The sequence below is a fragment of the Nicotiana tabacum genome, chromosome 24, assembly GCF_000715075.1.
Source record: "Nicotiana tabacum cultivar K326 chromosome 24, ASM71507v2, whole genome shotgun sequence".
Taxonomy (NCBI): Eukaryota; Viridiplantae; Streptophyta; class Magnoliopsida; order Solanales; family Solanaceae; genus Nicotiana; species Nicotiana tabacum.
The window spans coordinates 90537189-90550659 of NC_134103.1; the positions used below are offsets into that span (position 1 = coordinate 90537189).

Here is a 13471-nt window from a genome sequence, read left to right on the forward strand (position 1 = left end):
TGAAAAGGTCTGACTTCCCGGTCTCTGTGAGCACATGATTTTTGCCCTAAGCATAAATCACTCCTAAAGAATCCAAAAAAAGAATCTTTACTTATTTTGATTTTTGTAGCATTTCTAATAGATTTCTCCTTATTTGTTTGTTTGTACTTTTTGATTAATTGCATTATTAGGAATATTTTGAACCATAGAAAACTACCAAAAATATTTTTATTTCATTCATGGCATTCTAATTGCATTTTAGAATTTAATCACATTTTTAATACAGTTGTCAAACGAAAATCACAAAAAAATACAGTAGTCATTTTGCATTTTAGCTTTTAGGTTTAAATTAGTAGTTTTCTTTCATTAGTTCAGATTGTTAGTTAATTAATTAGTTAATTGCTAGATTAAAATAGGTAATTAGGTTAATTTAGCAAATTAGTTTAGATTAGGATTTAACTAAGAGTGGCCATTTAAAACAAAGCAAAGGCAAGAAAAATGAAGGAGGCATCTGCAGGGCCAAATGGCCCAATAGCTCAATATTAGCCCAAATAGAGATAAAGAGAGGGCTATAGAGGTTCATCAGAATTCATAGAGAATCCCCCCCCCCCCCCCCCACGCATACATTCTACTCTCATTCATCAACACACACGAAAAAACTGAAGCAACTTTAAAAAAATTGAAAGAGCTTCAAAAAATAGATCTGGAAAGCCAAAACAAAAAGTTCCAAAATCAGAAGAAAGTTAGGATTTGAAGAGGATTTCTAAAGCAATTTCGTCTGTTGTTGATCATTCGGCATTCTCTGGGTTTAAGAGGTCGATTTAAACTCCAATTTTTGTTGGACTTCTGCTGCTCATTGCTGAATCTGCGTGTCGAGCTCCATCTGTTGTGCTTCACCTTTATTCGACATTTAGTTGTTCGTTTTACCTTCAGTAGGTAAGCCTCAAATTTGCCTGTCACTATTACGTTTTGAATGATAATTTGTTAACATCACTGTCAATTTGTTGTTTGGATTTGCTTGCATCATCATGTTTAGCTAACAATATGAACTGAAATTGGGACGTTGTTTGCTTGCATCGGATTTCGACCGCATAATTGCAAATTGAACAAGTCCACAGATCTGTATGAATTTCTTTATTGCTTTCGTCTCAGTATGGATTTTGAGAACAATAGCTACATAATTGTGCTTTAGTAGTTGAATCAAATTCAGTGGCAAAAACACCTCCAAAACCAGCGTAAAAATAGCTCAAAAATCGCTCTTAAACGCAGCTGGAAATCTTCCAAAAAATGCAGCAAAACCGGTTGGAAAGTTGCCGAAAAATAGCTCCAATGCAGCCCCCCAAAACGCTGAAACAGTCACCCAAAATGCCCCCCAAATAGTCCCAAAAAGCTCCAAATCCCACCCAAAACTCAGCAACTTCAGCCATGAAAACACCACCTTTTATACCATGAAAGACCCATGAAACTCCATGAAATCTCAGCCCGGAACCACCCATCAAAATACAGCCAAAGTCCCGATTTCGTCTTTTCAAGTTTGCTTTTTTGGTCGTTGAATTTCAACAGTATTCGGCACCAAAATTCTTTAGTGTATTTGTCAGTTCTTTTCTTTTCTTCAAGAATTGTTTCGGCCTTTTCTCTTGTGATTTACTTGTCAGTGATTTAATGGTTCATATCCTGTTACGTGAATTTGTTTTCTATTTGAAGAACCTGCATTTGTTGAGTTTGTTATTATTAAGTTTGTGTGAATAAAGTTGAATGGGAATAGTGACTTTTATGTTAATCTAGTGGGTTCATTAGATGATTTATCAAATACAAGATGTTATGTTAGGTTAATTGAATGCCATTGTGCGAGTGTTCTTTTAGTCTTCCTTTAAGAATTGTTTCCATGTTTGAGATTCTGTAAGTACTATGTGAGAAGGATTGAAACCATAATTGAGTCTAGAAGAAAATAAGCAGGCTTTAGGGTTGTGATTTTGGAGTTGGAAGTGTTAGGCTCTTAAACTTAAGGTATTGATTTGAATTAGTTTGGGCCAAAAGAATTCTACTAGTTCACCCTTCTATAACTAATCTATTACATTTTTTTCATAACTACTCCATAATTCATGGGCTTACAATAATCTCAAACTTGGAAGAAATAATCATGAACATCGTAACTTGCTTTAGGCGCGACTAAATAAATAAATCGTGGCTATGGGTACGGTTCCCGTAGCATAGTCGCGATATGTAATTCCCGAATCAAGTGCGTGTTTCACGCGACTTGACCGTAACTTCAAATAATAATAAAAATAAACATGTTGCAAATAGCGGGTGTGTTTCACGTGGCGCGATTCGCAATATGTACAAAACAAAATGAGTGCACGACATCGCGACTTATTCAAATAAATTTCATAATTACTAAAAGCGATTAAATAAACAACTAAAATCAGTATAGAAGCGGTAATGCACAATATGTTTTAAACGTGTAATAAATCAGATAATTAGGCCAATTATTAATTGTTGAGCGACCGTGCTAAAACCAAGGAACTCGGGAGTGCCTCACACCTTCTCCCGAGTTAATAGAATTTTTTACCCGGTCTTCTGTGTTCGCGGACCAACAAGAAAATTAATTTCCTCGATTTGGGATTTAAAAATAAACCAGTGACTTGGGACACCATAATAATTATTTCAAGTGGCAACTCTAAATAAATAAATAATCCTATTTCGAATAATGTCACTTAAATTGGAAAAATTCCCTATCCCTTCGGGAAAAAAAGGAGGTGTGACAGATCTAGCGACTTTGCTGGGGAAACGAACCCAGAACTTCTGGTTCAGGGTTCAAAATTCGAGCTTAGAATAACTGTTATACTTGGCTTTTGTGATTGTGTGATATTACATGTTTGGGCCTGATACATTACGGTCACCTTCCTGCTCTGCTTGGCCCACCGGGAAGTCGAGTCACGCAGCAGGCTCGATTTTACTCGTATGCATCGATATTTTGTCTATTGTAAACTATCTTTTAAGAATTTGGTAAAAGTTTGTTATATTTAAGATCAGGAGGAAAATACTATAGGACATTAGTAAAGTTAGTTGACTGTTCCAAATTGTTTAAATAATTGAACCCCGACCTTGTATGTTCTTCTTCCTTTTTCTTTTTGGAACTAATAGGGGCTTCGTTTTGAATTCTTTCAAATTTGTGTAATATAGAGCTTGCCAAAGAGAAGAAAAGAGATCCAATTTTATCTTTTATATGCAGAAAAGATTCAATTTTTATATTTTACGCTGAATAGGTTCAATTTTTTTTTGTTATATGTAGAACAGGTTCAATTTTGATCTGTTATATGCAGAAAAGATTCAAATTTTTATCTATTATATGCAGAAAAATTCATCTATGCAACGTGGGTTTTACAGAATGCGGTTGAATTGCTGCACTGATATTAAATTCTTCAGTTCTTCAACCCCTTTGGCTCCTATTCCACTCCCTTCTCCAAAGTATGATTTAGTTCCTTTTATTAAATATGCAAATTTTGTATTGTTTTTAATGGTTTTGCTTAATGGTTTTGATTTTTAGGGAAACACATCTTTGGTATGTAATACCAAATGAAGTGAAGGGTGAATCTCTTCTGAACAAATATATGGAAATTCTACCACCTTGTGAGAAAGAACATGTGTCTAGTATGCGTGGAGATGAGCTGAGAAAAAGTGCTTTACTCGCTCGTACGCTGGTTAGAACCACCATTGCAAGATGTAAGATACTATGTTGAGCTTTTTGATATTATTTGTTTGCTATTTGCATTTTACTTAAACCCCCCCTGATATTATGGAAGACGAGTTAGAATAGACTTTTAGTAGAAGCAATATCCATTTTGTTGTAAAGCTAATGCACCCGTTTGTGGGTGGTAATAAACTTTTAGTAGAAGAATGTTATGTAAATGCAATTATTCTAGTTATTCTGATATCTATATTTGTTCCATTGCATAGTAAAAGGGCAGCCCGGTGCACGAAGCACACGCATGGTCTGGGGAAGGGCCGCACCCCAAGGGGTGTGATGTTGGCAGCCTACCCTGATGCAAGCACCAGTGGCTGATACCATGGCTCGAACCCGTGACCTATAGCTCACACGGAGGCAACTTTACCGTTGTTCCAAGGCTCCCCTTCTTCCATTGCACAGTGATTTCACATTTTAGAAGCTTATTAGCTGTTAATCAAGAACTGGAAACTGACCTAAGGATATGTTAATGTCTTTTTGAATTGATTCATTTCAATGTTAGATTCAGCACTGTAATAGGTTATGTTATCACTACTGTATTGTCGTTGTGTGTTTGTAGAACTATAAATTGTTTATAACTCTGAAAGCGTTGGTTTTCCCTAGATCAGATAAATTCTTCGATCCAGCCCAGATCCCTCAAGTTTAGGAAGAGCATTCATGGGAAGCCTGAGGTTAGTGTGATTTGAGCTTTCAGTAGCTTTCCAGTTGTATGCTCATATTTTCTCTTTATGTGTTGTATTTATGTGCCATTGAGTTTATCTGATTATGTCTACAGGTAGATTGGCAACACTGTGATCATTGTGAGCCTCCTCCTTTGCATTTCAACATCTCACATACATCATCTCTGATAGCTTGTGGCGTGACAATAAATTCTCCTGTAAATATTTTGGTCCCTCAAGTCAGTGTATGCATACATTCAGCTGCATGGCAAATCACTTATTCTTTCATTTATAGATTGGTATTGATGTGGAAGCAAAGCAAAGGCCTGTAAAGCACAATGTTTTGACTTTAGCTAGAAGATACTTCACTGAACATGAACTTCACGTGTTGACTGCTATTAAAGATCCCCATCTTCAGCATCAGGAGTTTATCAAATTATGGACACTAAAGGTTAGTTTATTGATTTCGTGATTATTGTCTCAGTTTCTTTTAGTGATGACAATGTTTAATAAGCTCTATTTAACTAGTCTCACCAATCAAAAATCTTAAAGTGTGTACCAATACTTAGTCATAGTTGTGGTTTGAAGCTATGGCTTGTTTCATTCATGTGGTTTATTTGCCTCCTTATTTATCTCCAGTATTTAAAGGGAAGTCATCCGTACAACTTTAGATGCTTCCAGTTCTTCTGGTTTTGTTTTACTAGACTTTCTGCCCTTACTTCAATTTTCTTGTTTGTTTCCTTTTGAAACATAATCTTTCAAGCTGTGGTAATCGCTGGATATTGAGTATATTTTCTGTCTTTTAGCAATATAAAGCAAGTGGATGTTGTCTGAACATCATGCACTTCTCTTTAATTCATATTTACCATCTAAAAGATGCAAAATATGCATGGAAAGAAAGGATTGGGCAATTCTACCAGATATGGAGCTTATCTTATTATTAAGGGGAAAGCAAAGGTAAAACTTTTCAGCATGGGCCATTTTATTTGCATTTTGCTTTGTGAATCCCTCTAATAGTAACAACTACTATGCCTCAACCCAAGCAAGTCGGCATCCGATATGAGTTCCCACTGACTATGCCGCTCCATTTAAGCTCATCTTGAACACCCCCTGTAGTCGAGGTACACGCAAGCTGGCCCAGATACCAACGTTATAAAATAAAAAGAAAAAAAAGCCAGAATGACTTAGTTGGAGGAGTAATTGAGAGAACTTCCCTCGTGTAAATGAAAATAGAAGATGTTGGTATCTTACATTGACAAAGGGGCTCTGAGTGATGAATGGAATAGAATAACCTTTTCTGTTTATAATTCCACTAATTTACCAAAGAAAAGGGTTAAACTCTGAGCGTTAAAGAAGATTTGTGTGAGTTTCTAGAAGGCATAAATTGACTTTCTTGGATGGAATTGCAGTATATACGAAAACAAAGGGTTTATTTTAAGAGGTTTGCTTTCTCCATGTATTCTGGTTTCTAAGCAGTAACTTGTTGAATTGTTGAGGTGGTTGCGAACTTGCAGTTCAGGTTCATATTTCCCTGGAAATGTGAAGATTCTATCAAAAGAGTAGCTTATGCAAAAGAAGTATCTCGATCTAAGTTACTCCGACATGACAGTTTAGGTGCCGCACCCGTGTCGACACGATACTAGTATGGGTGTGGGTATGGGATTCGTACCGGATCTGGTCAAACAATTTTGGGTACTCTGACCACGAGTCCACGACGTACAGAAAAATTCGAGACGAGATACAATTTGATTACCAAAATCAGAACTAAAACTAGGGTAAATTTGAAGAAAATAGCATATCTTATCTAGGAAATCAATCTTTTACTTATCTACAACTTGAGAATAAAAAGGAAATCCACACTTTACAAGCTATACGTAAGTATTCCACAAAATTTCTCATAAATTGGAGAGATTTTTATTTTTCTTAATTATGTTTAGCCGGATCCCCGCACCCGTATCCGTACTAGGATCCGTATCCTCGAATCTTAAAATTTACATCTTGAAAGATCCGACCTCTAGATCCGCACCCGTGTCCGAGCAACTTAGATCTCGATTGTTGGTGTCTGGAAGTTGAAACAAGCAGGTGGCTGGACAAGCAAGAGGAGAGAGAACAATTTTTTCATTAAATACCAATAAGGGGTTAACAACTTTCATACAGGAAATTACTTATTGTACTGTAGTTCATACAGAAGTCCCTGTGCAAAACATACATCCTATATACATTACCAATATTAGCTGTCTGCCGACATCATTTAGGCCCACTACCTCAGTGCTTTGGCAATATATACAAAGTAGTAACGCACAACCAAAAGTTAGCAGCAACATACTATTTTTACAGAATAGAAAGAACCCCAGAAGTGCCAGATCCTTCATTGCTAGCTTTTAAGAATGTATTCACTTGCGGTCTATCTTGCTTGGATGTTGGCTTATGACTTCCAGGTGCATTTGTAGGAAGCAAGCATCAAGGTCAAACTGCCTCATCAATACACATATATGTTAAGGTTATGCTACAGCTAGCAAGGTTGTCTAGAGAAGGCTTTTATACCTTTTAACCTTCTATCTGCTTGAAAAATGTGTTATCTTTATTGATTGTATGTTAGGTAAATCGAAAGTGAAGGATCAAAGTTTTCTTGTTATTATCTACTATTAAGTTGAGCCTCTAAAAAAAGCAGATTGCTTGCAGGAGGCATATGTGAAAGCATTGGGGGGAGGTTTCTCAGGTGCACCTTTCAAGACGTTTACAGTTCGTTTTGGGAGTGCAATTGGAGAAAGCCCTCACCTCTCTCGAAATTCAAATACCGAGGTATGACACAGCTACTTTTGAACAAGTTTGGTAACTTTTTCAAATGAGCTTTCCTTAATATGACACAGCTACTTTTGAACAAGTTTGGTAACTTTTTCAAATGAGCTTTCCTTAATACAAAATAAATAAACTATCTCGACTGGACTTACATTTGAACTGAAAAAGACAGAAAAGTTATTGTTAAATGGTGATGGATTAATTTGTACATACATACATAACTCTCTCTTGGTGTGCTATTAATAAGACATTATTGACTTGGAAAAAAAAAAGTCAAATGGTGATGGATTCAATCTGTCGTAGAGGCGATTTGTGGGGTTACCTAATTTTTTCAAATTCAGCAAAAATGATGCCAAGCTAACAGAATCACGTGTAAGATTAGGCTATACTTGAGCTCTTGAAACAGCCAGAACGCAATTTAATCCTTTCCCGACAGGACACTTTCCCAATTTGCAACTTTTTCCTGATTATTTTACCCACAACTTCTTAAACAAGCACCAGGGCCTCTTCTGTTACTTTCCCAGTCTAATAATAGCTTCATTCAAATAGAATATACGTATACCTCAGAGTTTGAGAGAATGCTTTTATTGATAAACATATTTTATTTCAGGCATCTGAAATATCAGTGGATATGTTTGACGATCCCAGTGATCTAACAAGCAATTGGCAGTTTATGCTCCTGGAGTTGGCCGGTTCTCATTATGCTGCCATTTGCACAGAAAAAGATGTCACAAGTGAAGGTTAGCATGTTTTTTTTTTCCTTTATGAATTATAGAATTACAACAAAGAAGAACCCTAAACATGTTGTTGATTTAGGTAATAAGAATGGTCCTATGAAGTTAACAGTATGGAAGACAATTCCATTTGTTGAAGACAAGTGTGTTTCTGGAACAGAGGCAGTTCGTGTACTTTGTGGCTTTAGATAATACATATTACATGCTGCTTGCTCTGTTTCAGTCTTGAAGCAGCCATTCGACTGAAAAATTCCTTCCGTGCGCTGGATGTCTAACATATTGAGTCCAGTTCGTGTACTGTGTCTTCTTTTGTGGGTAGCAGTTGTGTTATGACATGACAACTGTATATTGGCGCTAATGTTCTTTCAGTTAGTATTTGTTGAAAGCAAAGTGATCACGTCCTCTGAAATTGGTGATTTTTTTCCTTTTTGTTATAACAGTTGTGTCTGGACTAGCTTGCTCGCACATCAACTAATTCATTGGTTATCTGTCACTTCCCACCAGTATAAAGTACTGAGTAAATCTATCAAGGCTAAAGTAAATGGGAAGAAAATCACATACTAACATTTTTTGCCTTTGCTGTGATTTGAAACCTGGTCTTCCATGGTCCATTCAAACTTCATTGATTGCTAGGCTAGGTTCTAGGGATGGACGGCGTGGTGACAGTGGACGCGGGCGTATCCGTTACAACCTATACTAGCTGATAATCAGCACTAGCAACGGTGTTAAACACACTACTTAAGTATATTGAATATTATTAGCAATTTTAGTTATCTTACATATATATTGCTGCTATAGCCTGTACTGAAGATATATCTCTCGCCGTTGAGTTAATCTGCTGCTGTCTAAATTTATTGTTGTTCTATGGCAATATACCTCCCTAATTAAAGTAAAATTTTATCCATTCACTCTTTTCTCCCCCTTCAAACATCTAACCAGGCTCCAAGTGCATGTATATATAATTATACTTGTAATATTACTGCTAACTGCTCAGAAACCTAAATTGAGGAGATGTGTTTTTTTGTTTTTTTAGGGTTTAGTGATAAAATATCTCTATTGTGACCGCTATACATTAGTTCATAAATTTAGAAGTTAGATCATAGGCTACATAGAAGAAAGTAATATTGGAATTAAAAGTTTACGGATTATGTATTATGAGAAAGCTTGGTTTGAGGAAATTCCTAAAGCAACCAAACATTGACTACATCACTAAATGGTAGTATGTGATAATAGTCAACATTTGAACAAGCAAGTTTGTTGGTAGCTACTTTTGGAAAATATGTTCTGCTTTCCCTGCTTGACTGGGGCAAATCATTACAAAGAGTAAAGAAAATATTGATACATAAATCCATTATTATCAAAGTAAATGGAATTGGAGGTGAGTTTTGGAGCAACTGTAAAATTGTCTCCATGTGACCTATATGTCATGGGGGTTCGAGCTGTGGAAGCAACCACTAGTGCTTGCATTATAGTAGACTGTTAACATTACACTCCTTAGGGGTGCAACCGTTTCTCGGATCTTGCTCGAACACGGGATGCCTTGTGCACCAGGCTGTCCATTTTTCTAAATGAAGCTGAATGTTAATTTGTCGTATTATTGTGGGGTAGAGAGGATGTTTCCGATAGACAAAGAGTAGGTTGCTCTATTGGTGAGAACCCTCCACTTCCAACCAAAATGTTGTGAGTTCGAGTCACCCTAAGAGCAAGGTGGGGAGTTCTTGGAGGGAGGGAGCCGAGGGCCTATCGGAAACAGTCTCTCTACCTCAGGGTAGGGGTAAAGTCTGCGTACACACTACCCTTCCCAGACCCCACTAGTGGGATTATACTGGGTTGTTATTGTTGTATTGTGAGAAAAATAATAAAAAATAGTTAGATTTACAACTGGTAACTGAAAAATAGCCACAGTTTCTAAGTAATCGAAATTTAGCCACTTTTTCATGTAAAGATTAAATCTGAACAAAAACACCCTTAAGATTCAGATATATTCGACTTCGAATTTTTTACATATGAGTTTTTAGCATAATGTGTTGGAGTTCTAACATAATATGCGAGAAGTTTATATGCAAGAGCTCTATAATCCCGCATATTATGCTGGAACTTTCCCTGTGCTAGAGTTCCAACACAATATGCTGGAAGTTTATACGTAGGAGCTCCATAATCCCGCATATTATATTGGAACTTTCTGTGTTTCAACAAAATAATGACTATTTTTCAATGACTTTGCAAACGCCGACTATTTTTTAATTACCATTGCGAAAACTAGCTAGCCCGTGCTATTTTCACTATTATTGTTCATTTTTTGTTTCTTCATAATCATCGTCATCCTATTTATCCATAATATTTCTTGTAGACACAACCAAAAAAAGAAGAAGAAAACCATGAATGAATCCAAAATTCTTACTAAATGATAAATGAAGTGAGTATAGAATATATTTACTCATGTTAAATTTGGACTGCAAACATAAAATAAATGAAAACTGAAGAGAGATCTTTATTATTCTGTTTTAAATTTTCCATAGTTACGAATAAATGAAGAAATATCTCTGACATATAAAATTTATGAAATTATTTGGTGCTTCCGTACAAATGGTCATAGAGTTGGCATATGCATTGCTGTCAAAAGAAATGGATCAGTCACGATTTGTACAAATTAAAATCTGTCCTGAATCTGGCTAAAAGTAACCTGTTATGAATAATTAACCGTTGCTTAGTTGGAGTTGGAAATCCAATCTCTTTCAATTAATATAATGGTTATTGTTTGTACATTAACGCTATAACTATAAAGGGAAGCTGGGATAGTTTCTCAATGAAACTGCACTTAAGGGTGTACTTTAGCGGTCAATGAAGTGAGTTTAAAATTATAAGTTCTCGAGTTTAAATATGAGCATAGGCAAAATTACTAGGTAATTTTTTTCCTTTGTCCAAATCTTGGTGGATAAATATTGGCCTAGTAACTCTATAAATCGCAGAATGTTCTCATTCTACATGACGCACAAAAGCAGAAGTTAAACGTGAATTGAGAGCAAAATAGCAAGACATTTTGCAAGCAGTTCGTATGTGATTCAAGTGTGCGAACCTGAAGTTACATGAACGAGATAGAAGAACCAGCTCCAAGTGTCTGTCTTTTATTCTAGTTCAATTGTAGTAGGTGTTTTCATATTGTACTTTTCAGCTTTATCTAAAGGCAACTGTAATAGGTACTCAGAGTATTCAAGTTAGAGTTAACTTGAAGTTGTCGCAACAGTTAGAGGCTGGTTGCCACAACAGGATTAGAGTTAATCCTAGATTTGCAAAAGTATTTTGTAAATGCAATTTTTGGCTCAGTGATTTAGTGGAGAGTTTGGAAAAATCCTACTGGAAAGTAGGTCGTGGTTTTTTCACCTTTTGAGCCAGGTATTTTCCACGTAAAATACTTGTGTTCTTAAATTTTTGCATTTATTATTCCGCAGCAGTAGTATAAAAAATACATAGAAGAACCAGGTATTTCTATAATCTGTGCACGCGAAAAATTAAATACCACACAAATCACCCCCCTCTTGTGTGGTATTGAAGTTAAAACATCAATTGGTATCAGAGCAGGTTATCCTTGAAGAGGCTAACACCTTAGGAGAAGATCAAGATGAGTGCACTACCTGGGAACTGGGAAGGGCAATCCACTGCTAGGCCACCACTCTTCAAAGGCCAGTATTACTCTTGGTGAAAAAACAGGATGAGAGATCACATCATACGAGAAGACTATGAGCTATGGGACATTGTCACAGATGGTCCACTGACTACCATGAATATAAATGCTGAAAGAGAAGAAGTGCCAAAAACAAGAGTTGACTGCACTGCTGACGACTTGAGGAAATGAGAGAAGAATGCTAAAGCCAAAAAATAGCTTGTTTGTGGACTCGGTCTAGATGAGTATAGTAGAATCCAAAGTTGTACCACTGTTAAGGAAATCTGGGACACTTTGCAAGTGGCCCATGAAGGAACACCTTAAGCGAAGAGGTCCAGAGGAACACTACTATATTCTCAATATGAGAATTTCACCATGAAAGAAGGGAAAACCATCCAAGAGATGTATACAAGGTTCACCACACTGACAAATGAACTTAAGTCTCTTGGAAGGATTATTTCTGAAGAAGATAGAGTTTAGAAGATTTTGACATGACAAATGAACTTAAGTCTCTTGGAAGGATTATTTCTGAAGAAGATAGAGTTTAGAAGATTTTGACAAGGATTCTGCCAGTTACTTGGGAGAGCAAAATCACCGCCATTCAGGAGTCAAAGAACATTGCCACTCTTAAGTTGGATGAGCTAATTGAAAATCTCACTGCTTATGAACTTAGAAGGCAAATCATGAAGATGGATGTACCCAAGAAGGAATGGAGCATGGCACTCAGAATCACTGAAGTTTCTGATCTAGAAAATGATGAAATAGCTATGATCACAAAGGACTTCAAGAAGTACCTAAAGAGAGGAAATGGTCCTTCAAGAAGTGGAAGCTACAACAAACCAAAGGCTCCTGAAAGACAAACCAATGAGGGATGCTACAAGTGTGGTAAGACTGATCACCACATCAAGAACTGCCCTCAATGGAAAATTGAATGGAAGAAGGAAATAGCTGAACGAAGAAACAGGAAGAAGGAATAAGTTCAACCCAAGAAGAACAAAGGATCAACAAAGGCTATGGTTGCTGCTTGGGGAGAAAGCTCAGATGATGAAGATAGAGATGAACAAGCACTTATGGCCATTGGAGAATCTGATGAGGAATCTGAGGTAAGTGTAATTCATCTCAAAGACAAGATTAAATTTTTGTCTAAAGAAAGGCTATATGAATTACTTCTAGATTTCATTGATAAATCTGAGGATGTAAACAATGAAAATGAACAGTTGTCTAAGGAATGTGTGATTTTGAAAGCAAAGTGTAAGAACTTGGAACTTAGGGTTAATGAGACTATAAGTGAAAATACTGCATTAAAGAACCAGGTTCATGCATTTGAATCAAATGTCCTAGAACTTAGATCTGAAAACCTAAAACTGAAATTAGGAACAAGTAAGAAGACAACTGATTGCACACAACTCACTCTAGAAGAAAATGTAGGTAAACCAAAAGATGAGTTGTATAAGAAGGATGAGCAGGTTAGAATTTTGAAGGAGGATCTAGGCAAAGTCAAGCATGAACTAGACATAACTTCTAAATGGAACAGGTCCTCCGATGTACTTTCATGGCTATAGGAACATCACAGTAGAAATAGAAGAGGAATTGGCTTTGGGAATCTGCCACCTAAATTGGATCCCAAAAGCAAGTATCTCAGACTTCCTGAGAACAAAATTTACATTCACTGTGGTAAGACTGGTCACTATAAAAGTAAATGCACTGCAAAAGAAAAGGCTAGTCAAAAGAATAAAAAGTTTGTTCAAGGGAAAAATAGGCTGCCAGGTTGGGCTAAAAAGAATTTGATTCATCCTTTTGCCTATAGAAAGGGACCCAAACTAGTTTGGGTTCCTAAGACTAACCCCTGATTTCCTTTTGTAGGTTCAAGTGAAGGGGAGCAGCCAAATATGGT

At 36.4% G+C, this 13471-nt stretch overlaps 1 protein-coding gene across 2 annotated transcripts; it reads left to right on the forward strand.

Annotated features, from left to right (window-relative positions):
- Positions 1-475: 475 nt before the first annotated feature.
- LOC107809958 (uncharacterized) lies at positions 476-8368 on the forward strand. Of its 2 annotated transcripts, XM_016634666.2 has the most exons (9): positions 476-915; positions 3335-3447; positions 3527-3702; positions 4328-4395; positions 4500-4601; positions 4679-4834; positions 7066-7185; positions 7793-7922; positions 7999-8368. In XM_016634666.2, the coding sequence occupies exons 2-9, from the start codon at positions 3347-3349 to the stop codon at positions 8106-8108; spliced, it is 963 nt and encodes a 320-aa protein (XP_016490152.1). In that variant the 5' UTR covers positions 476-915; positions 3335-3346; the 3' UTR covers positions 8109-8368. The 2 variants fall into 2 exon arrangements, with proteins under 2 accessions (XP_016490152.1, XP_016490153.1); XM_016634667.2 differs by lacking the exon at positions 3335-3447 and having other exon boundaries at positions 597-915.
- The last annotated feature ends 5103 nt before the right edge of the window (positions 8369-13471 follow it).

Coding starts and splice junctions, on each gene's coding strand:
- LOC107809958 (XM_016634666.2), top strand. CDS start 3,347: ATGCAACGTGGGTTTTACAGAATGCGGTTGAATTGCTGCACTGATATT. Junction 3,703..4,327: donor TAGAACCACCATTGCAAGAT/GTAAGATACTAT, acceptor GGTTTTCCCTAG/ATCAGATAAATTCTTCGATC. Junction 4,835..7,065: donor TCAAATTATGGACACTAAAG/GTTAGTTTATTG, acceptor GATTGCTTGCAG/GAGGCATATGTGAAAGCATT.